The sequence below is a fragment of the Acipenser ruthenus genome, chromosome 27 (genome assembly GCF_902713425.1).
Source record: "Acipenser ruthenus chromosome 27, fAciRut3.2 maternal haplotype, whole genome shotgun sequence".
Lineage (NCBI taxonomy): Eukaryota > Metazoa > Chordata > Actinopteri > Acipenseriformes > Acipenseridae > Acipenser > Acipenser ruthenus.
In genome coordinates this window covers 7,821,563-7,847,622 of record NC_081215.1, presented here as the reverse complement: position 1 = coordinate 7,847,622, position 26,060 = coordinate 7,821,563, and the positions used below count along the sequence as shown (strand labels likewise).

General features: G+C 42.7%; 2 protein-coding genes across 4 annotated transcripts in view; one reads left to right on the top strand and one right to left on the bottom strand.

The window, feature by feature from the left end:
* The first annotated feature begins 13,614 nt into the window (after nucleotides 1–13,614).
* Nucleotides 13,615–26,060, top strand: part of LOC117431939 (alpha-1,3-galactosyltransferase 2-like) — a 30,350-nt gene continuing 17,904 nt past the window's right edge. For 2 of the 3 annotated variants that reach the window (XM_059002513.1, XM_059002515.1), the window contains exon 1: nucleotides 13,731–14,290. In XM_059002513.1, coding sequence (XP_058858496.1) covers nucleotides 14,274–14,290 — 17 coding nt within the window. In that variant the 5' untranslated portion in view covers nucleotides 13,731–14,273. Of the gene's footprint in view, nucleotides 13,707–13,730; nucleotides 14,291–26,060 lie in introns of those variants that run through there. The other variant, XM_059002517.1, reaches the window with a different exon arrangement.
* LOC117971951 (uncharacterized) lies at nucleotides 16,566–19,541 on the bottom strand. Its single transcript, XM_059002518.1, has one exon. It carries the CDS (start codon nucleotides 18,078–18,080, stop codon nucleotides 17,472–17,474), a length of 609 nt encoding a protein of 202 aa, XP_058858501.1. The 5' UTR covers nucleotides 18,081–19,541; the 3' UTR covers nucleotides 16,566–17,471.

Sequence of the window (26,060 nt, the reverse complement as noted above, 5' to 3'; positions counted from 1 at the left end):
GTCTGTTGCGCTTGGGGAGCAGCCGATGGAACTGAGCCACACTTGGATCGGGCGCTTGTGGAGTAACCCTAGTTGGGTCGGTTGTCGCAAGTGACGCTGAATCAGCTAGGCTGGTCAGTAAAATATTGACTCCTTTTGTATGGAGGATCTCAGTAGCTACAGCTGTTGGTTCATCAATTGATTCAGATTCAGTTGTATTGTGTCTACCAACTAATGATGTGAGGCAGAACAGTAATTGGATACCAGAAAATATGAATAACAGTGAGTTTTGGCCTCCTTCAGTGTTCTGGATGGAAGGCGTACCTCGCAAAGTGACTCTGTGCGAACAAAAGGAAATATAAAGAAATAATATTTACAGCTAAATGTGTCCAAGTATCTTATAGGAATGAAGTCAGGCCATGGAAATCCACACCTGTGATGGAGAAACATTGGATCAAGGGACTTCGTGTGGAAACAACTAAGAGCGAAACCTGGTACAGAAGCTGAATCCTGCTGAGAACATATGGATATGCTGAATATGTACTAGGCAATTTCAAATATGGAATGTATTATAAAATGAAGTGTCAAAGATATTAGGAAGGATAAAGAAAGAGTATCCTTGTACCACTAGTAGGTGGCTCTCTTGCTCCATGAAATAGGTCAGTCCTCTCTTGTATGGAATTACACATGTATTCAATTAAGTACTTAGTGGTCTGAGAATCCCTAAGAAAATATATATAATGAACAATTTACCACTAGTATATCTTATCTTCAGAAAGCATGACGCTTGATAAAAAGCACCATTCCGGCTAAAAGTGAACGTTAATCTACAAATTTATGTCAAGAAAAACACAAGATAAGAAGAGCCTCTTTATGACCAAAAGATTAACTAACAATCCAGAGGTCTTGAGAAAAAATCCTGTCTCAGCTGGATTTTGTATGAACAAAGTGAAGGGTCACGCCTAGTTGAATGCAGTTATACTGGCCTATATTTGGATTTAAATCCTAAGAGGGATTCACCAAAATAATATTATAGCAATTGATAAACAGAGGTAAATTAATTGAAAGATTATCTTATAATGAAACAGGTTCAGTGCTAATTGACACTGTTTATAGTTCATAACAGTTATTTCATAAGATTAATAATATGTTTTAAGTATTTGCTATAATGAGAAAACATATTATTTAAAACTGACAAGTATTATTGCTTGTTCACGACTTTGCTGTAGTGATAAGAAGATTAAAACCTGGAGCAGTATTCGATTTACTTAAATGGGAAAATGGTACAAGTTTATTCTTCTTTCTATTGAACAATAAGACTTCTAGACATTATGATATCCATTGAAGTATAGAAGTTAAAAGGTGTTGTGTTATGTTTTTGTGTTAAGTTTGTAATAATATACTATAATGTACCTTGTTATTAATCCACTATACTATTGTCTAATGATGTTAGATGGATTCCTTATAATGTGGTGATTTGAAACTGCTACAGTGAAACCAGGGCCTCTCTTCTTATCTAGAAAGAATTTATTTCTTAGCTGACGCCCTTATCCAGGGCGACTTACAATTATTACAAGTTATCACATTATTTTTTACATATAATTACCCATTTATACAGTTGGGTTTTTACTGGAGCAATCTAGGTAAAGTACCTTGCTCAAGGGTACAGCAGCAGTGTCCCCACCTGGGATTGAACCCACATCCCTCCGGTCAAGAGTCCAGAGCCCTAACCACTACTCCACACTGCTGCCCACATAACACCAATTATACTGTTGTTGAACAGGGCCAGACAGTTGCAAATGGCAACCACTCTGTCGTCCGACAGGTAGGCTTGCACTGTGTGGGCCACTGTTCCTTCCTGCAACTGGGCAGATCAACCAGTCGTTCAGCTAATTCATCACCCTGATCACTTGCAGCCGCAAGGGAGCTAGGATGGCATCCATGCACTTTGAAACGTGCGGGGGGCTAAGGAGAGGTTAACCACAGCACAGAAAACTCAGGACGGCCCCCTGTAAGGCGAAGCGGAGATACTTCCTGTGCGCTGGACGAATAGCAACGTGGAATCTGCGTTCTTTCAGTCCAGTGTGATAAACCATTTGCCGGGCCAGACAGCCTAGCGAGTACGGCAGATGCCAGCGCGTAACATCCGGGGCAACCACCGGTGCAGGCGGGGTCAGCTCCGGGGCCGGCGTTACTGGCTGAGCTAGGGCCACAGCAAAGGCTTGAGCCTGCTGCCTGGCCAGGCGCAGCGCCGCGTACAGCTCAGCCGTGTATTGAAGCACTCAGGCACCAAGGGTGCAGACGCACAAGGACACTGAGTGAGGTAGAATACAGTACTGGTGCACCGAAGCATCGGGGCACTGAGTGCAGGTGTTATTGACATGCTGTGGTGCTAAGCACTGAGGCATGGAGCATCTAAACACTGAGGGCGCCGACTGAGAGGCGCCCAGCCTTAACCGCGTGAAGTCAACACAACCTGGGGTAGCACATAGCATACACCGGGGTGGACACTCAGACTTGAGTGGCTGCGGTAGGCAATCAGGAGAGCTGTATAGGGGAGCACACGGTGCTGCACCATGGTGCAGAGCGGCTATAACCTGGTTCTGGACCGCGTGCAGTCACATAACGTGGCAGCGCATAGGGTATGCAAGGGTGGAGCACAGGCTCAAGGAGCTGCAACCTGTTATTTCTTTTTAACTGCAAAGGCAGTAATAGGAACATAAAGGCTTATACCCAGCCATTCGGCTATGGGAGAAACACATTCAACATGCCAGGCGGGTGACCAAGCGCGCCCGAGTAGGCAGGCTGAAACAAGCCAGCAGATTCAACTCAACAGCGGGACACAGCAGAGCTGGGTTCCTGCTGAAGAATCACGCTTATTATTTATTTCTAACTGCAGGGCAGTAAAGAAACGAATGTGCACACACACCACAGCAAGCTGCGTGGGTAAAAATATCAGTCACCACGGCAACGCGGGTAACTGATTTTGTTTTGTTTTTCCAGCCCACCGAGAATGCGGGCTGAAGCAAGCCTACGTATATAACCCACTCTCGACCCTGCCTGCCCTGCCAACTACCGCCCAATCTCTCTCCTTCCATATTTTTCAAAACTCCTTGATTGTCTAGTTCACGTACGCCTATCACAATACATATCCGCCAACTCCCTCTACCCCCAATTCCAATCTGGTTTCCGTCCTTCCCGTTCCACAGAGACAGCCCTCCTCACTTCTCCCACGCTGGCCTTTCTTCAATTCTCATTCTCCTTGATCTTTCCTCCGCCTTTGACACAGTCGATCATTCCATCCTCCTCTCCACCCTTTCCAACCTTGGCATTTCTGGAACACCCCTTAGCTGGCTGCACTCATACCTATCCTCCCACACCTCTGCTGTTGCTTTCAACAGCCTCATCTCTCCCCCCTCCCCTCTGACTGTTGGTGTTCCCCAGGGCTCTGTCCTCGGACCCTTGTTATTCTCTCTGTACACCTCACCTCTTGAAGCTCTAATCTCTTCATTTAACTTCCCCTACCATTTCTTTGCTGATGACACCCAGATTTTCTTTTCCTTTCCTTCTTTCACCCCTGACCTTTCCACCCGTATAACTGCTTGCCTGGCTGCTATCCAGTCTTGGATGGCACGTCATCACCTCCTCATTAACCCATCAAAAACTGAAATCCTTTTCTTCCCCTCCCCTTCTTCTCCCCCTCCCACCCCACCATTTCATTTCCTCCCCTGTCCCTCATTCCGGTTAACTCTACTTGCAACCTCGGCGTCATCTTTGACGCTACCCTTTCCCTTGCTGATCATATCTCGGCCACTACAAGCACCTGTCGATTCCACCTATTTAACATCCGCAAAATACACCCCTCCATCTCTTTCTCTGCCGCTAAACTTCTGGTTCATGCTCTCATCTTCACCCACCTCGATTACTGCAACTCCCTCCTTATTGGCCTTCCCTCCTACGCCTTCACACCACTACAGCAAATTCAAAATGCCTCCCCAGCTCCTCTCATACCTCCCTTCTTCTCCTTCAGCTACACTGGCTCCCTGTTTACTATCGCTGCTTATTCAAATTCCTTACTCTAGTCTATAAATCCCTCCACGGTCTCACCCCACCCTACCTGGCTGCACTTATCTCTTACTATGCTCCTCCCCCCCCCCGTCCCTTACGCTCTCAAACTCTGTTTTCCCTCTCAATCGCACCCTTGCCCTGTGCCCAATCCCGTTTCCGTTCCTTCTCCATCCTGGCTCCCCTTCATTGGAATAAACTCCCACTCCATATAAAACTGTCATCTACACTACGCAGTTTTCGCTCCTCCCTTAAAACACATCTTTTCACTCTAGCCTATCCCACTGCATGCCCTAGCCCCTAACCCCCGGTCAGGACCCTGCTTGTTTGCCCAACCCTGCCCTAGCCTCTGTTCTCACAGTAGCACCACTCTTTATTTCCTCACCCTTGCCCAATAAACGTAGCTTTTTCCTTCCGCCATTTCTCGTGATTGTACCGCTTAGTCTAATAATTGTAAAGCGCCTTGGTCAAAGGCACTATATAAATATAAATAAATAAATAAATAAATAAATAAATAAATAAATAAATAAAATAACTCAACAGCGGGGCGCAGCAGAGCTGGGTCCCGGAGGATATCATACTACATTTTATTTTTAAAACTGCAAGGCAGTAAAGAAAAAACAGATATACACACACACACACATACACAACAGCAAGGTTGTGAGGGTAAAATAGCAGTCACCACGGCAACGCGTGTAACTGCTTTTAAACAGCGCATCGAGTAGGCGGGCTGAGACAAGCCAGCAGAAGCCACTCAACAGCGGGGCCAACAGTGCTGGGTCCCGATGGAAGTAACGCTGTATTATTTTTTATTTCTAAACTGCAGGGCAGTAAAGAAACGAAAATACACGCACTCCACGGCAAGCTGTGCAGGTAAAAATAATAGTTACCACAGCAACGCCGGTAACTGATTTTGTTTTGTTTTTACCAGCCCACCGAGTAGGCGGGCTGACACAAGCCGGCGTAAGCATCTCAACAGCGGGGCTCAGCATAGCTGGGTCCCGATGGAGGAATCGCGCTTGTATCGTTTTTTATTATTTTTAAAATGCAGGGCAGTTCAATAAAACCACACATACACGCACACAACAGCAAGCTGTGAGGGTAATAAAGCAGACACCACTGCAACGCAGGTGAACCTAATATTTTAAGAGCACCGAGAGGGTGGGCCGAGGTAGTCCAGCAGTCAACTCCACAGTGGGGCACGGCAGAGCTGGGGTCCAGTGGAGGATCACGCGTCTCTTTTTCTTTTAAACTGCATTATTATTTTATTTCTTAGCAGACGCCCTTATCCATGACGACTTAATAGCAGAGGAAAACAGAAAACAGCGATAGCTGTAAGGCTTTCAGCAGACTGTAATCGCAAAGTGATGTAGGCTGTTACGGAGAAAAAAAAGAGTAAACACAGCATAGTAACTGGACAGGGGTGTCTAGCCTGGACTACGTGCAGTCACACGGCCGGGGCAGCGCGTAGCCTATCACGGAGTGGAGCACCTTCTACAGGCAGAAGGCAACGAGGCACCTTGTGCACCGAGCACCCGAGGGGGCTATGCGCCCTGATGTACTAAGCACCTGCCTACCGAGCACCATACGTCCTGTGGGATGATGCGTTGCAGGCCGTACAGGGAAGGGACCCCGATATTGGCTGACTTTGTGCATTAGCACTGAGGCACTGCTCGCACTACGTTGAACACTGGTAAGTGTTAACTTAACTGAGTGTGTCCACTCACTAGCGTTACAGCAAGGTATTAACACTGCGCGCCGAGTGTAGAACCAGTATACGTATGCACCGTGCACTATGTACACCGCGTGCAACATGTATGCTGAGCCCCATGCGCACCGAGTATCCTGTTTCCACAGATACTGTGCAGCACCGTGAGCTATGTGCTAGGTTGAGCAGTGCTTACGCAATAATTTGTGCGTCCCAAGCGCACTACGTACTGCATTCAAGATGCTAGGCAGGGAGTCCTGAGACAGGACGTCTGGTTTGTGCATAGCACTAAGCACTGCTTTCACTGCGTTTGACTCACAGGTACTAACACAGTGTAAACTTCGCTAGCGCTACAGCTAAGGCTATTAACACCGCTTAACCTGCGCCGGGTACCGTAGGCACAAATGCACCTTGTACTACGCAGGGTATGGGCACTAGTGCACAATCAACTACGCCTGCACTGTGTATTGTGTACACCGCTTGAGCTGAGCTCCGTGCGCACTGGTATTACCGTGCAGCACCACAAGCTATGCGCTAGTAGAGTAGTACTTACACAACGAGCGCAGCTTTCACCGCACTGCTTGCCTCGAGCGTTCCAAACGCTTTGGGCAATGGGTACCGTACACTGCGTGAACTGCGTACCATGCGTAACTGTACTAGAAAGGTAAGGGTACTAGAACCTGCGCAATACGTGCGCTGTGAATACCGAGCACTACGTACACCACGTAACGTGTTACGCTATCGTGCCCTACGCTGGGGCATTGGAAAATACGCAGCCTGCGTTGCGCACTGCGATAGAATCACGGGCTATGCGTGCGCCGCGGTACCGCAGCACCGGAGAGGCCGCTACGCAAAGTGCATACGCTAACCGCGTGGTCAACACACATACCTGGTCAGCGCGGACCGTGTACCAGGGTGTGGGTTATGTTTTTTTCAGACAAAATATCACAATTTCTAATGAGAAAGAAGTGAAGGAGAGAGAGTATACCGAATGCACACGAACCGACTCACCGCAGAGGTCAGGTTCGGCCGGCGGCTCCACTCGACAACTGGGATACGGCAGTACCTAGCTCCGAGGGGGAGAGCGCGGCTGGGTCACTCGACAGCGGGGATACGGCCAGGCCTGGCCCCGAGGAGGATACTGTGTTACTCTCAAGAAGAAAAGACAACTCACTCGCGGATGACTGCACAGTCACTCAGACGACAGACAGGTAAAAAAAAGAGCGGCCTACCACGCAGTGGGGGAGGACCCTGAAAGACAGAAAGAAAGAACTCAGTCAAGAGTCGTTGATTCCAGGAAAGCGGCAAGCCAGTTTTCAGCACGAATGCTTGGGAAATACAACTGACCCGAATCGACTCGAGGGCTATTTCTTATCACTCAGCTAAACACCAAGGTCTTGCCTTAGCGTCTTGAGAAGGAAAAAGAGGGAGATCTTCCTGTGAGTGACGGTTTTCCCCTCGGTGGGCGGGACCTAGTGCGTCATCCCAGTAAGGGACCTTCGACAAGCAATGTGAAGCTAGCAACAATAAGCAACAACAGCAACTTCCGGTAAAATTTCCTTCCGCATCTCACTCCAGAAGCGATGTTTTTTTCCCCCAGATAAAAGTCTCTCGTTGCTCTGATATAACGGTTGTCTCTAACGCCTGTCATCAATCTACGTGGAAGGTCTACAATAAATATACGTAGTTAATTACATATTTTAAAATATATAATGTTATTTTCATTGTTATATTGTAATCTACATTAAATATCTACTTTAAATTGGAGGTATGACACAGGCCCGGTTTTTGGGATGGAACCGCATAACAGTCTCGCGTTTTGATTGGTCCATGTCTGTCACATGAATATGTCGTCACACGAGTGGAAAAGCGGGCAGGCATTTTTAACATTGTGATCAGATAGAGAGAGTGATCTGCTTTCCACAACCTTACCATTAAAATATAATGTTGTATTACGCTGTACTGACATAACAAACTATGAGGAATTACTTTATATAAATTATCATGTTATGCGCAAATGTAAGAATTGGATTTCTGTGGTGGTGTACTTTTTTCTTTCAAGTAGCATATATCTATAATCGTTTTTGCGATATATTTTAATATAAAACATATACGCTATTGCAGTTTTGTTACAGGATACATTAGTTTATCTCTAATGTAATCACAGTTTTACATATAGACTGCCCCTGTTTTCATTTACGTCGCAAATTCTGGGCCGCTTTAATTTTCAGATAATGTCCCAAATTCTGGGCCGCTTTGGTTTTTAGATAACGTCCCAAATTCTGGGCCGCTTTGGTTTTTAGATAACGTCCCAAATTCTGGGCCGCTTTGGTTTTTAGATAACGTCCCAAATTCTGGGCAGCCTTTGTTTTTAGATAACGTCCCAAATTCTGGGCAGCCTTCGTTTTTAGATAACATCCCAAATTCTGGGCCGCTTTGCATTTCCGAATTCAGCCCAGTTTTGGGGAATCAGCTGACAGCCGAGTTTCTAAGTCATGCATGCACAGTTTACCATAAACTGGATCGTGAATTCATTTGAGAGTAACCCTTAGTACATTAATCAAAGTTCATGTATTTTTTACTCTCCCCAGAAATCTTTTTTTTTTTTTTTTAATGAAAAAAACAAAAATGTAAATGTTAAAAAACGTATTTCTTATTACATGAAGAAACTACATTGCACTGAAATAGATACATGAAAATTAATTTAAGCAGTCGTTTTCCTTTATTAAAGGCTAATATTAAAACACATTTTTGGGAAGGAACATGGTATTCCGAAAAAAGGACATCTCGTTTTCTTATGTAACGTCCATCAATATATTGTAGTGTTTCGGGTTCTTTTTGGACAGAAATGAGACTGCAACTGTGAGTAGATGAAGGCCGTTTATTTTGACAATAATTAAATAATCACAAAATAAAATCATAAAGTGAGGGAAAGGAGACTGGGAGTCGAAAGTGAAAATAAATGATTGTAGTAATTTTTATTTTACCCTACACTTCCCAGTCTTTTCCCCGCCCCTCTTGTGCGCAAAACCTGAACTCCAATTCCCCTCCACACACGTGTACCACCATGCAACCCCGGCACGCACACACCACCATGCAACCCCTGCACGCATACACCCACCATGCAACCCCTGCACGCATACACCCACCATGCAACCCCTGCACGCATACACCCACCATGCAACCCCTGCACGCACACACCACCATGCAACCCCTGCACGCATACACCCACCATGCAACCCCTGCACGCATACACCCACCATGCAACCCCTGCACGCACACACCACCATGCAACCCCTGCACGCATACACCCACCATGCAACCCTGCACGCATACACCCACCATGCAACCCCTGCACGCATACACCCACCATGCAACCCCTGCACGCACACACCACCATGCAACCCCTGCACGCATACACCCACCGTAGCAATTCTTTGCAAAATATATTTTCGGGTATTCAGCCCCATTCATGTCTATGGCAGTGTTATAAAACACATTTTCAGGCATATCTCTTGAACCCGAGCACGTAGAACCACCATTCAAAGTGATATAGACTCAGGGGAGCACCCCAAACCACCCCCTAAAAAGGTGTGGTGGTTCACCCAAAAACTCATGTCATGACGAAAAAATTCACTTTGCCAACCCGTCCTGGCATTTGAACCATGAAAATGGTGACTCCTTGTGCGGGGCCCCATGGGGCCCCAACGCAAAAAAAAAATCAAGTTCCTAACCCCCACAGAACCTGAGATACGCCCTGTCAAAAATGTCCAAAAACTACCTTTTCGGGGTCATATCTCCATGACCCCGGGGCCTAGAAACCGGGTTGAACTTCCTAGGGTCATGTCTGGGGGCCCTCTTTCACAGGGAGCCACCCGTTTTCAAATGCTACATTTTCAACAAATTTTCACATTTTCAGCATGATGGCATGTCAAGGTTGCATTTCCAATAGCTTTTGAGCTCCAGGTTGGCAAAAAAAGTCTAAACTGGTGTCCTTTCTAGCTGGGGACACGTCACTTGGAGGGATCGACAGGGGCTCCGAGGTGGACCTCCATACCGATTTTCAAGTCTTGGGGACCCCCGGAACCCGAGATACAGCACCCTGAAAAATGTCTATGGGAAATCCCATTATAAAACCCCTTTGGGGCAACGCCCACCATCTGGTGGTGGGGTGGCGTTTGAACCCGTGGCTGATGTCTTTCTTTAGCTAAGACTCTTGTGCACGCAAAGAATGTCCTTCTGAGTTTGTTGGTCCAGGGGTCGTGGAGATACGGGTACGATAAGAGACCACCCCCTTCCCTATGGCAAATCCCATTATAAAAACACCATCGGGGTAAGGCTCAGCTAATGGCGGTCGTGGGTCTTACGAACTCGAAGGAACCCATTTTCTTTAGCTAAGATTGTTGTGCATCTAAAAAGAGTACAGAAGCACCAATTTAAGTCCATTCCAAGTGTTTTGTGATCACAGTATCAGCCTGAGTGTATCGGAGCATAGTTTTGCACCAAAAGCGAGGGGAGGCGAAAAAAAGCACTATATACCCTATTCTTTAAGATATCACTCTGCAGTGCCAATTTGAGGAACACAACCACTTAGCAACTTGCAAATTGGTACTGCAAGTTAAAGGCCTGTAGTGTCAGACTGGTAGTGCCTAACTGATTCAAGTGTTTTTGGAATGATTCCTGCAAAGACTGATTTATAAGAAAAAAGAGAGATTGACAAACAGCATTTTGCTTTATATGCAGAAATGGGCAACTACAAGAGGGTGTCAAACAAGCTGTGAATGTCCGAGGAGGCTACAGAGTACCTCTGGGTATGAATCCAGATACTCGCAGTACCTGTTCTTAGATGTCCGAAACCACTGTATCGCTGTATAACTGTATACCCTATAAATATCACTTTTTATTGTGTATTTGAGGAACACAACCAATTCCAAACTTCATTTGAATTGCGGTGCTATCAGAATATCAGTGTATAACTTTGCTGGGTATTGCAGTGTATGCTGGGTATCAAAAGGCCTTCAAACTTTTACAAAAGGCCGTCAAAGTTACAAAAAAATAGGTGTGCTCCTAACCCAATACTTGTCTTTTTAATTCTGTGCATCCAAATACTTGTAGTTAAAAGTTTTAAGAATTAAGCTTACTGTTTGTTGTTCTGTCTTAAACCAGCAGTTTGTCACCCAGATTTATTAAATAAACAGGGGGGGGGGGGGGGGTCATCAGATTATTCTCCATTTTATAGTAACTGAGGTACCGTTCAGTTGAGCGAAAATTATAAAGGGGTACTCGAGCTGAAACCTCCAGATAGAAGGGGTACAGTTTCAAAAAAAGGTTGAAAACCCCTGACCTACAGTATTAATGATCAGGAAGCGATAAGGGAAATGCTGACTAATACAATACAATAGGATTTATTTGAAGTTGTTGAAGGGCACTGGTCTCTTAAACCCAGAAGTTCTGATAAACCCCTATGCCTCACTATATATTGATGGACATAAGCAAATGAGATGACCTTTTTTTTTTTTTTGGTATACCATGTTCCTAAATGTTTTCTGAGGAGAGTAAAAAATACATGAACTTTGATTCATGTACTCTCAACGGTCCCGTTTATGGTAAACTGTGCATGCATGACTTAGAAACTCGGCTGTCAGCTAAGCAGAATATCTCAAAAACTGGCCTGAATTCGAAAATGCAGAATTCGGAACGTTATCTGAAAACCAGAGCAGCCCAGAAATTGGGATGTTATCAAAGCGGCCCAGAATTTGGGACGTTATCTAAAAACCAAAGCGGCCCAGAATTTGGGATGTTATCTGCAAACCAAATCGGCCCAGAATTTGGGACATTATCTGAAAAGTAAAGCGGCCCAGAATTTGCGACGTAAATGAAAACAGGGGCAGTCTATATGTAAAACTGTGATTACATTAGAGATAAACTAATGTATCCTGTAACAAAACTGCAATAGTGTATATGTTTTATATTAAAATACATCGCAAAAACGATTATAGATATATGCTACTTGAAAGAAAAAAGTACACCACCACAGAAAGCCAATTCTTACATTCGTGCATAACATGATAATTTATATAAAGTAATTCCTCATAGTTTGTTATATCAGTACAGTGTAATAGCACATTATATTTTAATGGTAAGATTGTGGAAAGCAGATCACTCTCTCTATCTGATCACAATGTTAAAAATGCCTGCACGCTTTTCCACTCGTGTGACGACGTATTCATGTGACAGACATGGACCAATCAAAACGCGAGACTGTTATGCGGTTCCATCCCAAAAACCGGGCCTGTGTCATACCTCTTAAATTGTATTAATTGTATGTGATTATATGTATATGCAATAAAAAAAAACGCAGTACAATAAATATGATTTAATTAAATACATAAATTAAACTTTGTGTACATCAAATTTATTTTATTATTTATTTTCTTTTTATCCACCCATTTTTGCATTGTATAATTAATGCTACTAATAAAGAACTAACTTTTTCTGTACTTTATTAGCTATGGATATTCATCAGCTGTATGGTTGAGGTAAACGGCACAAGACCAACATGTGGCCAAGATCAGCAGCCACCAACCACTATCACAAGACAGCTTTCCCTGAGAATGTACACAGAATGTACATCTATGAAAGTGGGGTGAAATATAATGTAGACCCACTGGGGGTACAGAAAATAAAGTTACTTACTTAAGATTTACGTCACTGTAATAGCAACACTACTTTTAATGTCAGGTGTCTAGTTAAAACAGCCATTTTCCCTGCATTTTCGGGTGCTGGGCACACTCAAGACCCACTCCTGACAAAACTAAAGATTGTGCATCTATGAAAGTGGGGTGAAATGTAATGTAGACACACTGGGGGTACAGAAAATAAAGATGACACCACACTTTGAAATTGAATTACCTGTGCTTTAATTTGTAAAGTAAATTTTAAGCTAAACTAGACTACTGTTAACAGCACTGGGGGGAGAAAAAAACTCATTTCTAATTTGAGGAAATCTCCGGAAGTCCTCGGCTCTCAACAGCACCCTTCAGGGCATTCTAAAAATATATATATAAAAAATATTTGCACAGGATCAAGTATAACACTGTAGAAGATCAGATCCACGATGTCCTAAAAAACAAAACACTATGAGAACTAGAAAAAACTAAGCACTTGAAATATTAATTTTGAGATATGGAACACAGAGGAACATAACTTTTGATTAATTTTAAATTTATTTATACAGGAATAATTATTTGGAGGGCTAACTCATATATTAAAAGTTCCCTCATTCTATTGCAACACAGTGCAGTGTGATTACCACCGAATAGCAATGTTTTTGCAAACAAACATACATATACTCCACAACTACTACTGTCAGACTGTTTTTGAAAATGGGAACTCCTATGACAAAATTCTAAAGAAAATGTTATGTTAGGAACAACACCATATAGTGCCAAGTATTGCATGGTGACGTATCTTTGGAATGAGGGAAGTAGATTTTGAATTTCCTTTTCATACGTCTTTAATGAGTCCATTATATATATTTTCAATGCACGTTAAATATAAATCTTTACTTTTAATACAACCAAAAGAAATATCCAAAGACGGGATTAAAAAATATATATTATCCCATATATCTGAACAAGAACATAGTGCCTGCCAAAAATGTGGGAATGTAAATGTTGATCTTAAAACATTTCATGTATTGCATCAGTGTGTTAACTATTCCTTCCACATTTGTCAGTCAAAATTTGAATAGTGTCTATTGTGATGACATTGAAGTACTGGCAAAACCCACCCCCAAATGATAGGAATTGGTGGTGCTTCAAAACTGTTCTTGTTCCTGTTAATATACTTATTGCAATCGATATAAGCATGATGCAAACAAGGGAAAACGGCTGTTTTAACTAGACACCTGACATAAAAAGTAGTGTTGCTATTACAGTGACGTAAATCTTAAGTAAGTAACTTTATTTTCTGTACCCCCAGTGTGTCTACATTACATCGCACCCCACTTTCTATATGTATATAAACTATATTTTTGTGCTGGATACGGGACATTTATTTTGATACCTTGCCTGCGCTGAGCCGTTTTGAAAACCGAAAGTAATCATCTTATTGTTGCTTATTGTTGCTAGCTTCACGGAACTCCTTCGACAGCTCTGATATATAGAGCTCAGCATTACTTACCACAAGGGCAGGAGTAGCCCATACATAATGTTTGCTGGTCGTCTTCGATTTGAAAGGCAACTCTGACACACCTTATTCCCTCAGTGTACACATAGACTTGCATGGTAGGAGACAAAGAAACAGTCGGGCTAAACGCTAGCATACATTTAGTATTTCCACTACCCTCGTCAAGCTGGTCAGAATTCACCGGATCCGAAAACAATATACGTTTGATTTCGATTTATGGATTTTACCGATCGGGAGAATTTGGCTAGGCAAAACTGTCAGTCTAAACTGGTATTGCTTTGTCACTGCCGGCGGCTTTGCCAAGAAGACTCCTCATAAAGAAAAAAAAACAATGGACTGCTTCGTGAGGTTTGTGCTATTTTTTTTATTAAAGTTAGTTCATGTTATTATACATTCTTGTATTGAACGTTTAATATCACATCGTTTATGATATGTAGATGGCTATATAGATTGTACATACAGTAGTGACCTGTGTGTTTCTGCTATGGAAACCTGAAATATTGTACATTATTGTAAATGTATATGGGAAGCATCTACCGGCAGTGGTATACACCAAGTATTATATATGATATAGTTAACGTAATATCACCATGGGCGTCCACAGAGTTAATTCTCCACATATACATAATTATTTTAAACACATAGCAACGTATAGGAATACAAGTTTTTTAAATAAAACGGTCATAAATGTAGTGTGCTTTATTAACAATACAATTATAAATATACTTTGTAAAGAAAAACAACCACAACCAGGTAGAGCAGGAAGTGTAAAATATAAAACAAAATGTCGTCTATACTGACATATGGCAGTAACGAGGTGCATGCTAAAAACACACCGCTCCAACCTAACTGAAAACTATTTAAAACATACACACTTAGAAAAAAAGGTTCTATCTAGGCTAGAACCTTTTCAAAATGGTTCTTTAAAGAAAAAAAAGGTTCTATCTATTAAAGGTTCTTGCATCGCTGTAGTAGGGAACCTTTTTAGATTCTCTACCCCCCCCCCCCCCCCCAAAGATTCTTTCAAACCATTTCCTTACCCATGCATATTTTGTCGCAATACAGACCCTCCCATCTTGATTTTTATTATATTGCTCCTACTACAAAATCATTGTGTGAAATTAAAGATTAATGTAGTGTATTTTTGTTATTGTAACATTTAACTATGTAGATAGACCATTCCCTTTTACAATTCTCTGTAAGTAAGCTATAGAAATATCTTCATTATTAGTTAAAGCAGTAATAAATAGAACACACAAATTACTAACTACTTCTGTGTAAGGTGAATTAAAATTAAAAAAAATACAGCAAAACTTTTTTTTTTCTCTAATTGGAGAAAAGCAGCTCCATTTATTAAATACAATCATAAAATATGTACATAATTAAATTGAAATTAAGTAAATTCATTAAAATGAAAGGGTTAGAGACTTCCTTCACATTTTCTCCAGTAAAAACAAACTTAAAACACTAAACATTTCTGCAGCACTTTCAGAACAGAACCTTAATGATCACTTTATGTGTTTATTTTCTAAACACAGGCCGAAACAGCATTATATAGTCTTTTAATACTTTAAAGTATTAAGTTTGAAGACGAATGCCTCCAAAAAGCTAATTGTCTTCCTCGTCTGCTTTGGATATTCAATACCAAATATATAATATAAAGAAAAAACAGACAGCCCCCAAAGCAAGAGACGCATCCAGATTCAAATCACCAGTTAGCATGGACTGGCCATCCATTACGACGGTCACTCTCTCGTATGACATAGGAGTTCCCTCTGTACAGTCATGTAAAACAAATCACAGGGGTTGGGAGGGCTGGGTCCTGAAATATATATTTTTAAAATTCAGAAACCCATACATGTCAAAAAAAAAAAAAATACACTACAAAACAACAAAAAAAAAAAAAAAACATTATGGACGGAGGTTATTCAAAATGTTTCTGATAGGATAATTGCACTGGCTGAATATACATAAGACCTATTACAAATGCACATGGGGTGGAAGGAAAGGCCACTTATGTTTACATAATATCAGAAAAAATATTCTAAAACATTTACAAACGTTTGTTTTGATCAAATAGTAATATATAGTACATGCAAAAGGTATACAAAATGTAAATATATCTGTTAGTTGCAATGTTTCTTTTACATTCTCTTACATTCAGCCTACAAGCAGTAAAAGATGGAAACAACCGATCAATCAAAATGTACTTGATCTATCACAAATAAAGTTGACGAATCGCTGTAGTAGGGAACCTTTTTAGATTCTCTACCCCCCCCCCCCCCCCCCAAAGATTCTTTCAAACCATTTCCTTACCCATGCATATTTTGTCGCAATACAGACCCTCCCATCTTGATTTTTATTATATTGCTCCTACTACAAAATCATTGTGTGAAATTAAAGATTAATGTAGTGTATTTTTGTTATTGTAACATTTAACTATGTAGATAGACCATTCCCTTTTACAATTCTCTGTAAGTAAGCTATAGAAATATCTTCATTATTAGTTAAAGCAGTAATAAATAGAACACACAAATTACTAACTACTTCTGTGTAAGGTGAATTAAAATTAAAAAAAATACAGCAAAACTTTTTTTTTTCTCTAATTGGAGAAAAGCAGCTCCATTTATTAAATACAATCATAAAATATGTACATAATTAAATTGAAATTAAGTAAATTAATTAAAATGAAAGGGTTAGAGACTTCCTTCACATTTTCTCCAGTAAAAACAAACTTAAAACACTAAACATTTCTGCAGCACTTTCAGAACAGAACCTTAATGATCACTTTATGTGTTTATTTTCTAAACACAGGCCGAAACTGTACTGGCCTCGATGAATGTAACTCGTATCCAACTATCCAGTCAGCTAAACACTCATTCAAATGATTCTCCAAGAGACAGGGTGTATCTTTAGAGGCTTTACTTGAATAAAAGTGTGAAACTGCAAATACAAATCACAAATGCATACTCATGTAAGTATTCATTCTCACAACAATATAAGTAATATTCACATGACGCTGCCTAAGTGCAGTAAAATAACAGCATGAACCACACATAAAACAGATGAGTATAAGGTAAGTATTGCAGTAGCTACGAATAACTAGTACTAAATAGCTAGCTAGCTAACTAGCTGCTTATCCGATGCAGCTTACATGCTAAATAACATCAATGAAAAACATCTTAAAAACATGTCAAAAATAATGACTTAATTCAGTAATAATATGTTAATATCAATGATATCTGTGTAAATAATAAACGTACTTACAGATATTGCTCTCTTAAGAACTATGCAGTGAGGATGACGCAGGATTGTTGCCAAGCATTGCACAACACTAGCCTCATGTATAAACTGTAAGTCTCCAAACCTCTAGGTTCTCACTTCCTATAACCTAACATAACACAGGAAGTAGTTGCTTTACTGGAGAATAATGAGAATTACCACTAGGTGGCACTAAACATAAAGCGAGTCCAGAACACTCCCCGTCTGGAATTGCTAAAATTCCACTATTAACTAAAACATACATATCTCAGTTATCTTCTGGAGACAAGAGAAGGACTACTTCTGAGATGGGTCTTGAGAAGGTCTTTGTTGTCCCTTGCCTGACAACCTTCACCTCCACTTTCCTGACCATTCCGTCCTTGCTGGGGAAAGTCTTCACAATGATTCCCATTGGCCATTCGTTCCTCCTCGTCTGACTTTCTTTCATCAAGACAATGTCGCCTTCCTTAAGGTTGGGCCTTTTAAACTGCCATTTCCTGCGGCCTTGCAGAGTACTGAGGTACTCACTCCGCCATCTATCCCAGAAGGTATTGGCCAGGTATTGCACCCGTTTCCACTGATTCTTGAACAGGTCTCCTTTGACAAAGTCAACCTGTGGGGAAGGTGGTGCACCAATCTTCTGTGTCAGAAGCATAGATGGGGTCAAGATGAGAGGCGATTCAGGGTCCGACGACACGGGAACTAAAGGTCTTGCGTTTACTATGGCAGTGACCTCTGCCATAAGCGTGATTAGTACCTTGTGCGTTAGCTGAGGACGTCCGACCTGAAGGAGCATGGAATCCAGGATGCGCCGTGCAATCCCAATCATCCGTTCCCATGTGCCGATGAGTGTGGGGGATTGAACACCCAGGTACATCTCCGATCGCGGAGAAACTTCTCCACTCTTGTCTGGTCCGGGCTTGGAGAATCCAGCTTCATTTCCTTACAAGCACCAACGAAATTGGTACCGCAGTCTGATCGTAGCTGTTTGGCGGGACCTCTGATGGAGAAGAATCTTCGTAATGCATTTATGAAACTCGAAGAGCTCATTGATTCCACTACTTCAATGTGGATAGCCCTGGTGCACATGCAGGTGAAAAGTACTGCCCACCTTTTGCTATTAGCTTGGCCACCCCTAGTACGTCTTGAGGTGACTTCCCATGGCCCGAAAACATCAAGCCCCACATAAGAGAAGGGAGGTTCCGTTTGCAGACGTTCAGCAGGTAGGTCAGCCATTTGTTGCTCTTCTCTTCTTCCTCGCAGTTTCCGGCAAGATACACATCTATGGATAACGCTGCTGATGCACCTCTTGGCTCCGATTATCCATAATCCGCTAGCTCGGATAGCACCTTCTGTAAAATGCCTGCCCTGGTGTTTCACTTCTTCGTGGTGATAGCGTACAAGCAAGGTAGCAACGTGATTGTGGCTTGGGATGATGAGAGGGTTTGTTTTTTCCAGACCTGACTGTACTATGCGTCCTCCTACGCGTAGCAGGCCGTCGCTGTCGATGATGGGATGAAGCTTCAGGAGTGGACTCTGTGTGGGAAGATCGCGCTGAGCGGCGATACATTTTAATTCTTTAAGGTAGACTTCACGCTGAACGTTCTGAATAATAATGTTCTTAGCCTTTAAAAGCTCAACCTCTGACAGGCCTTTCTTGCAGATGTGCCAACCAACACAGTTGCTGTCAGGTGATGGACGAGTAAAGCAGTGAGCAATGTGATGAAGTCTGGCAATTGCTTGCGTGAGAGATTTCCAGTTGGAGAAACGCTCAAAGCGTTTTGACCTCAGCTGATTCTCAAACTTCAGTGACAAGGGCAGTCACCTGAGAGCGGATCTCGGTGTCAGACTCAGGATCGATGAGGTCAAATGAAGCTTCTTCAGAGACCTGTCCTGATGAATCGTACAGGAATGCTGGTCCTGTTAGCCATGTGGTGCTGGCGAGCTGGTCTGCAGGAACAGACCGTGAGCCGTGGTCAGCAGGATTAAGTTCCGTGGGAACGTAGCTCCATTGTCCCGGCTGGGTGGACTGTCTGATGCGTTGGATCCTATTACTCACATATACGTAAAATCGTCTAGTTTGATTGTAGATATAGCCAAGCACTACCTTGCTGTCAGTGTAAAATCTGATGGTGTCTGGTTTCAGATCTATTTCTTCAACAATTAGTTCGGCAATCTCAACGGCTAACACCGCGGCGCAGAGCTCCAATCTGGGTAGTCAGCTCAGGCTGTGGAGCTAGTTTAGCCTTTCCAAGGACGAAACCAACCTCATGCTTTCCATTTCGATCTGTTACTTTAAGGTAAGCTACCGCAGCAATAGCTTCCATGGAAGCATCTGAGAAGACGCAGAGTTCTACTTGGTGGGCCTTGGAAGGGGAGGTAGTGGTGTAAGTGCGTGGGATGTGCAGGTGCCTTAAATCCTGCAGGGAATCGTGCCACCTCTTCCAATTTTCGCGTCTGTTCTCAGAGAGTGGAGTGTCCCATTCACTTGCTTCTGAAGAGAGTTGTCGGAGGAGCAGTCTTCCTCGTATGGTTACTGGGGCTAGAAACCCGAGAGGGTCGAACAAGCTATTTACCGTTGAAAGCACACCTCGGCGTGTGAAAGGCTTTTGGCCGTCTGGGACTTCGAATGTAAATGTGTCAAGCATGATGTTCCACTTCACTCCAAGGCTCCGCTGAGCGGGCAGGTCGTCCACAGAGAGATCCAGGTCTTGGATGTCTTTGGCCCGGTCCTCTGCAGGAAATGCGTCCATTACTTCTGTTTTGTTCGAAGCTATCTTGTGGAGCCGGAGATTAGAAACCGCCAGCATCTCTTGTGCTCGTCTTAGAACGTTGATGGCCTCTGCTTCAGAAGGGAAGGATTTCAGTGCGTCGTCCACGTAGAAATCTCTTTCTACCAAACGTCGCACGTCAGAGCCATATTCTTTTTCTTCATCTCTGGCTGCCCTTCTTAGACCATAGATGGCAACTGCTGGTGACGGACTGTTTCCAAAAACGTGAACCCTCATACGGTAGTCTACGACGTCGTTGCTGAGGTCATTGTTGCGATACCAGAGGAAGCGCAAAACATCTCTGTGGTCTTCTCGCACCACAAAACAGTGAAACATTTGCTGAATGTCAGCAGTGATGGCGACTGGGTCTTGTCTAAATCTCATGAGTACTCCCAGGAGACTGTTGTTAAGATCTGGCCCGGTAAGCAGTACATCATTGAGGGAGACGCCGTCAAACTGTGCACTGGAATCGAACACCACACGGATTTGCCCAGGCTTCCGTGGGTGGTACACTCCGAAGGTAGGGAGATACCAACATTCTTTGCCTTCCTGAAGAGTAGGTGCAAGCTCTGCATGCTGGTTATCGAGTATCTTCTGCATGAACTCAATAAAGTGCTCTTTCATTTCTGGTCGCTTCTCCAGTGTGCGACGGAGTGATTTAAATCGACTTACAGCATACTCTCTGTTGTTAGGAAGCAATCTCCTTGGTTTGCGAAACGGCAGTGGAGCAACCCAGCTGTTTGTTTCATTTTTGAAGAATTCTTCTTCCATTACCTGGAGAAACGTCAAATCTTCCATAGACGGCGCAATCTTGTTGTCATCTTTGGTTTGACAAAAGACTGATTGTCCCAGGTTTTTGTCACTCGTGGTGGCAGATGAGCTTCGCATGGGAGTTTGTGAGAAGCTTTGGTGCTGACCATGGAGACTGAAATTCTCTTTCACTTTGATGTGGTTCTCACACGGGCTAAAAAGACTTGGGCGTCCGTTCTCCAAGACGCAGGTTTTCATAGTGCTCACCTCCGTAGGTCTGTGGGCACTGCCAAGGCATACGTCACCTATGATCACCCACCCTAAGTCCAGTTTCTGGGCATATGGGGCATTATGAGGGCCATTGAACTGCCTTCTGACTTTGTGCACCCTCAGAATGTCTCTTCCTAGTAGCAGAAGAATGTCTGCATCTGGGTCCAAAGGTGGTATCTCATCAGCTATGGCTTTCAAATGACGATGGTGATAGGCAGCCTCAGGAGTGGGAATCTCTGCTCTGTTGTTTGGGACTTGATTGCACTCTATTAGGGTAGGGAGTGAGAGGTTGGTCTTCCTATCGGCAGACTCTACTGTGTAACCAATAGCTCTTCTGCCAGCTGTTTCGGCTACCCCAGCACACGTTTTCAGGGTGTATGGTACGGTGGTTCCCTTGATGTCGAACATGTTGAAAAACTCTGACCGTGCTAACGACTTGTTACTCTGATCGTCCAGGATAGCATACATCTTCCTGGTTTCCTGGTGGCGGCCATTAGGATAGACATTGACCAGACATATCTTGGCGCATGACCTTGCACTAAAGCCTTCTCCACATACCTCTGTGCATTTGGATGTAACAGCTGGAGGGAACGGATCTTCTTCCTCCCCGCCATGCTCTGAGGGAGGAAGAGGAGGTTTTGAAACCCATGGAGCTGGTCCAGGATGTAGAGCTGCAGGGTGCCTGTCACTGTTGCACTCAGAGCACGTGACAGTTACTTTGCAGTTTCTTGCTTGGTGTTCAGTTGAACCACAGCAGCGGTAGCAGATAGATCTCTCTTTCAGGAATTGCTTGCGATCTTCTAACGACATACTTCTGAAGCCCCTGCATTTCTTCAACGGGTGAGGTTTTCCGTGGATTGGACACTGTCTATCAGGATCTCCTTTTGTTTTTTCTCCATTGTCTGTGTTCGGAGGTGTACGTGAAGAAGACACATCAGTTTTGTGGACGGACACAGGCGCGAGTGCATTGCTGTGACTTCTGGGTAACTGCTCTCGCTTACCAGGGGGAGTAGGGGGTGAGGAGAAGTCGAAGCTGGGGTCATTTCGTGCTTTAGCCTCGCTGCGCACAAAACTTGAGAAGAAGGAGAAGGGTGGAAAGGCGACGAGGTGTTCCTGCTTATACCTTGACCCTTGTGTCCTCCACTTTTCCTGTAGGCTATAAGGCAACTTCTCCACAATGGGATTCACTCCTCTGGCTGTGTCCAGATACGTTAGGCCGGGTAGGTACCCATCCTGCTTCGCCGCCTCTAGCTCCAGCAACATGTCTCCGAGCTCGCGAAGCCTCCGGTGGTCTTTATTGGATATCTTAGGGAAGTTTTCTATCTTTGTGAACAGGGCTTTCTCGATAGCTTCTGGTGAACCGTAAGACTCCTCTAACCTCTCCCAAATCATCTTCAGTCCAGTAGGTGGATATCTAACGTTGACTGACTTAATCCTTCGTGCATGTTCTGCCGACTCTTTTCCAAGCCACTTGATGAGCAAGCCAAGCTCTTCTCCCGCGGTCAGCTCCAAATCTTCAATGGCGTTGAGAAAAGATGACTTCCAAGCTTGGTAGTTCTCTGGCTGATCGTCAAATTTGGTAAGCCCTGAAGACACGAGCTGGCTCCGAGCTAGATATTTGGCGAGCTCAGATGTGGCTGAATTGTCCCTTAAATGAGCCCGATCGGTGGCTCTGTATGGCGATTGGTCGTTAGGGTAGGGAGAGCTACGCTGCAATTCTGACTTCACTCTCCAACTGTGCCGCGTGGCATCGTTTGCTGGATGCGGTGGTGATGACGTGGCCTTTCCTAGACTGTCTGGTACATGGGGGACTGTGTCTACCTGTGAGGTGTTGCTTGGATCCCCGTCTCTCTCTTGAGGTGCCTGATTGCTGGCACTGACGTCAGGGTGACGCCTCACGTACTCACGGGTGCGCTGTTGTGGGCTCTGTGATGGAAGCTTGAAGATGACTTTATTTTCCTCTTCTGCCATTTCAAATTCTGCAGCTGCTGCCTCCATCACCGTTGCTTCGACTTGTGCGGCTTCAGCTTCTTTCTCTTGCTGCAATGCTTCCAGAGTTGCTTCGAGACGAGCCTTCTCTACTTTCATTTCAATCTCTCTTCTAGAATAAGCGGCTCTTGCTCGAGCTGCTGCAGCCCTAGCGCGCGTCTTAATTACTTCTACGCTGGTCCTTGACACAGCTGATGACAGGGATGACTTGGAGGAAACAGACCGAGTTTCCATCTCCTGTTGTGCTTCCATTTTGGCTGCTTTGTTAACGCCTTCCATCTTAGTGGCTAAACTTGACCGGAGGAGAGCGTAGTATTGTCTGTCTGGCCTGCTTGTCTGAGGATGACGTTATAGGCCTTGGTGTCATAAATGACGTTGCAGTCAGAATCCAGCATCTGTTTTGACAGCTCTTGCTCAGAAGTTATCTTTTCACTGTACTGGCCTCGATGAATGTAACTCGTATCCAACTATCCAGTCAGCTAAACACTCATTCAAATGATTCTCCAAGAGACAGGGTGTATCTTTAGAGGCTTTACTTGAATAAAAGTGTGAAACTGCAAATACAAATCACAAATGCATACTCATGTAAGTATTCATTCTCACAACAATATAAGTAATATTCACATGACGCTGCCTAAGTGCAGTAAAATAACAGCATGAACCACACATAAAACAGATGAGTATAAGGTAAGTATTGCAGTAGCTACGAATAACTAGTACTAAATAGCTAGCTAGCTAACTAGCTGCTTATCCGATGCAGCTTACATGCTAAATAACATCAATGAAAAACATCTTAAAAACATGTCAAAAATAATGACTTAATTCAGTAATAATATGTTAATATCAATGATATCTGTGTAAATAATAAACGTACTTACAGATATTGCTCTCTTAAGAACTATGCAGTGAGGATGACGCAGGATTGTTGCCAAGCATTGCACAACACTAGCCTCATGTATAAACTGTAAGTCTCCAAACCTCTAGGTTCTCACTTCCTATAACCTAACATAACACAGGAAGTAGTTGCTTTACTGGAGAATAATGAGAATTACCACTAGGTGGCACTAAACATAAAGCGAGTCCAGAACAGAAACAGCATTATATAGTCTTTTAATACTTTAAAGTATTAAGTTTGAAGACGAATGCCTCCAAAAAGCTAATTGTCTTCCTCGTCTGCTTTGGATATTCAATACCAAATATATAATATAAAGAAAAAACAGACAGCCCCCAAAGCAAGAGACGCATCCAGATTCAAATCACCAGTTAGCATGGACTGGCCATCCATTACGACGGTCACTCTCTCGTATGACATAGGAGTTCCCTCTGTACAGTCATGTAAAACAAATCACAGGGGTTGGGAGGGCTGGGTCCTGAAATATATATTTTTAAAATTCAGAAACCCATACATGTCAAAAAAAAAAAAAATACACTACAAAACAACAAAAAAAAAAAAACATTATGGACGGAGGTTATTCAAAATGTTTCTGATAGGATAATTGCACTGGCTGAATATACATAAGACCTATTACAAATGCACATGGGGTGGAAGGAAAGGCCACTTATGTTTACATAATATCAGAAAAAATATTCTAAAACATTTACAAACGTTTGTTTTGATCAAATAGTAATATATAGTACATGCAAAAGGTATACAAAATGTAAATATATCTGTTAGTTGCAATGTTTCTTTTACATTCTCTTACATTCAGCCTACAAGCAGTAAAAGATGGAAACAACCGATCAATCAAAATGTACTTGATCTATCACAAATAAAGTTGACGAATCTTCTTTTAACAGGGATGGTAGAAGTAATATTGCTGCAGTCAACTCCAAACCTAGAAAAAAAAACATAATAACCGATAGGTTGTTACTTGACATCAGTACCAGTATCCAGAGAAATCGCATTCCAAAAAGATCCAGGTGTATGTCTTTTTACAATAAAAAGAAGAAAAAAACAGTGTTAGAATATTATATACAACCCATGGAAACAGAGTTTTCCAATAAGGCTGAAACTTTGCTGCTTGTTTTCTTTTTGTTATCTGACACGTGTGAGCTTTGTTTGTTGTTTTTTTCTGGTGTTCCGAATCCAAGTCTTCATTTTCTACAACTTGTTGTTCTGTTTGTTCTGTTTCACTCTGCTGTGGCCACGCTGAAAAAACGAGTGGATTTTCTTCTGCGACATTTTACAGTATTGGCTAACAGTTTTGTTTTTTAATTCGCGCGCACAAGTTTACCGCAATCATGCATTTATATTGATGATAAAGTTATAGAAAAGAAGGCAAAGTTCACTATCTACGCATCTCTACAGCTGGCCTCAATACGAAAACATATTACTGACATTTTTTTAATTATTGGTGACTAAAACGTACCGTACTGATGCTAATTAAAAAAACAACAATAAAACGCGTACCTATCAGTGTCATAGATAGATGTCCCTGCTTGTTACCACACAAATCACTGATAATGGCAGGGAAATTGGAGAGAGCTTCAGTCGCAAGACATTTTTGGCGTTATTAATCTTTGATGGTATTTTGCCTTGATCGCCATTTGCTAGTAATGTACTAGTATTGAGCAAACAATCCACATTTTTTCACTAGATTGAAAGCTAAAACTACTCTCACACCAGACGTAACGGCTTGTCAAACTAGACCGCATGACAATACTTTGGTTTCTGATTGGCCATACATTCTGTATTTTGAAATGTAGTACTTAAGTTACAATAAACTTTAATCGGGTCATTGAAAAGAATAAAATATCGACTTGCAGGCATGAACGCACACAAGAAATAAAATGAGTTAAAGACTAGGCTTAGTTTTTTAAAATGTCTTTTTTTGTATCCCAGACAAACTGCAGTAACCGCCCAACTGTTTATATTACATTTAAACAACAGGGCTTATTTAAAATGTACATATTTAATATGTAAATTAGCCATGTGTGCACTGAACGCTGTCACAGCGCGTCAGTCTGGTGTTAGCGATTAAACACTGATTACGTGACAAAAGTTTGCAATAGATTGGCAAGTGGTACTAAATAAAATGCGTTGTCTGCCATTTCAGAATTTTTCTCGAGTACCCCAG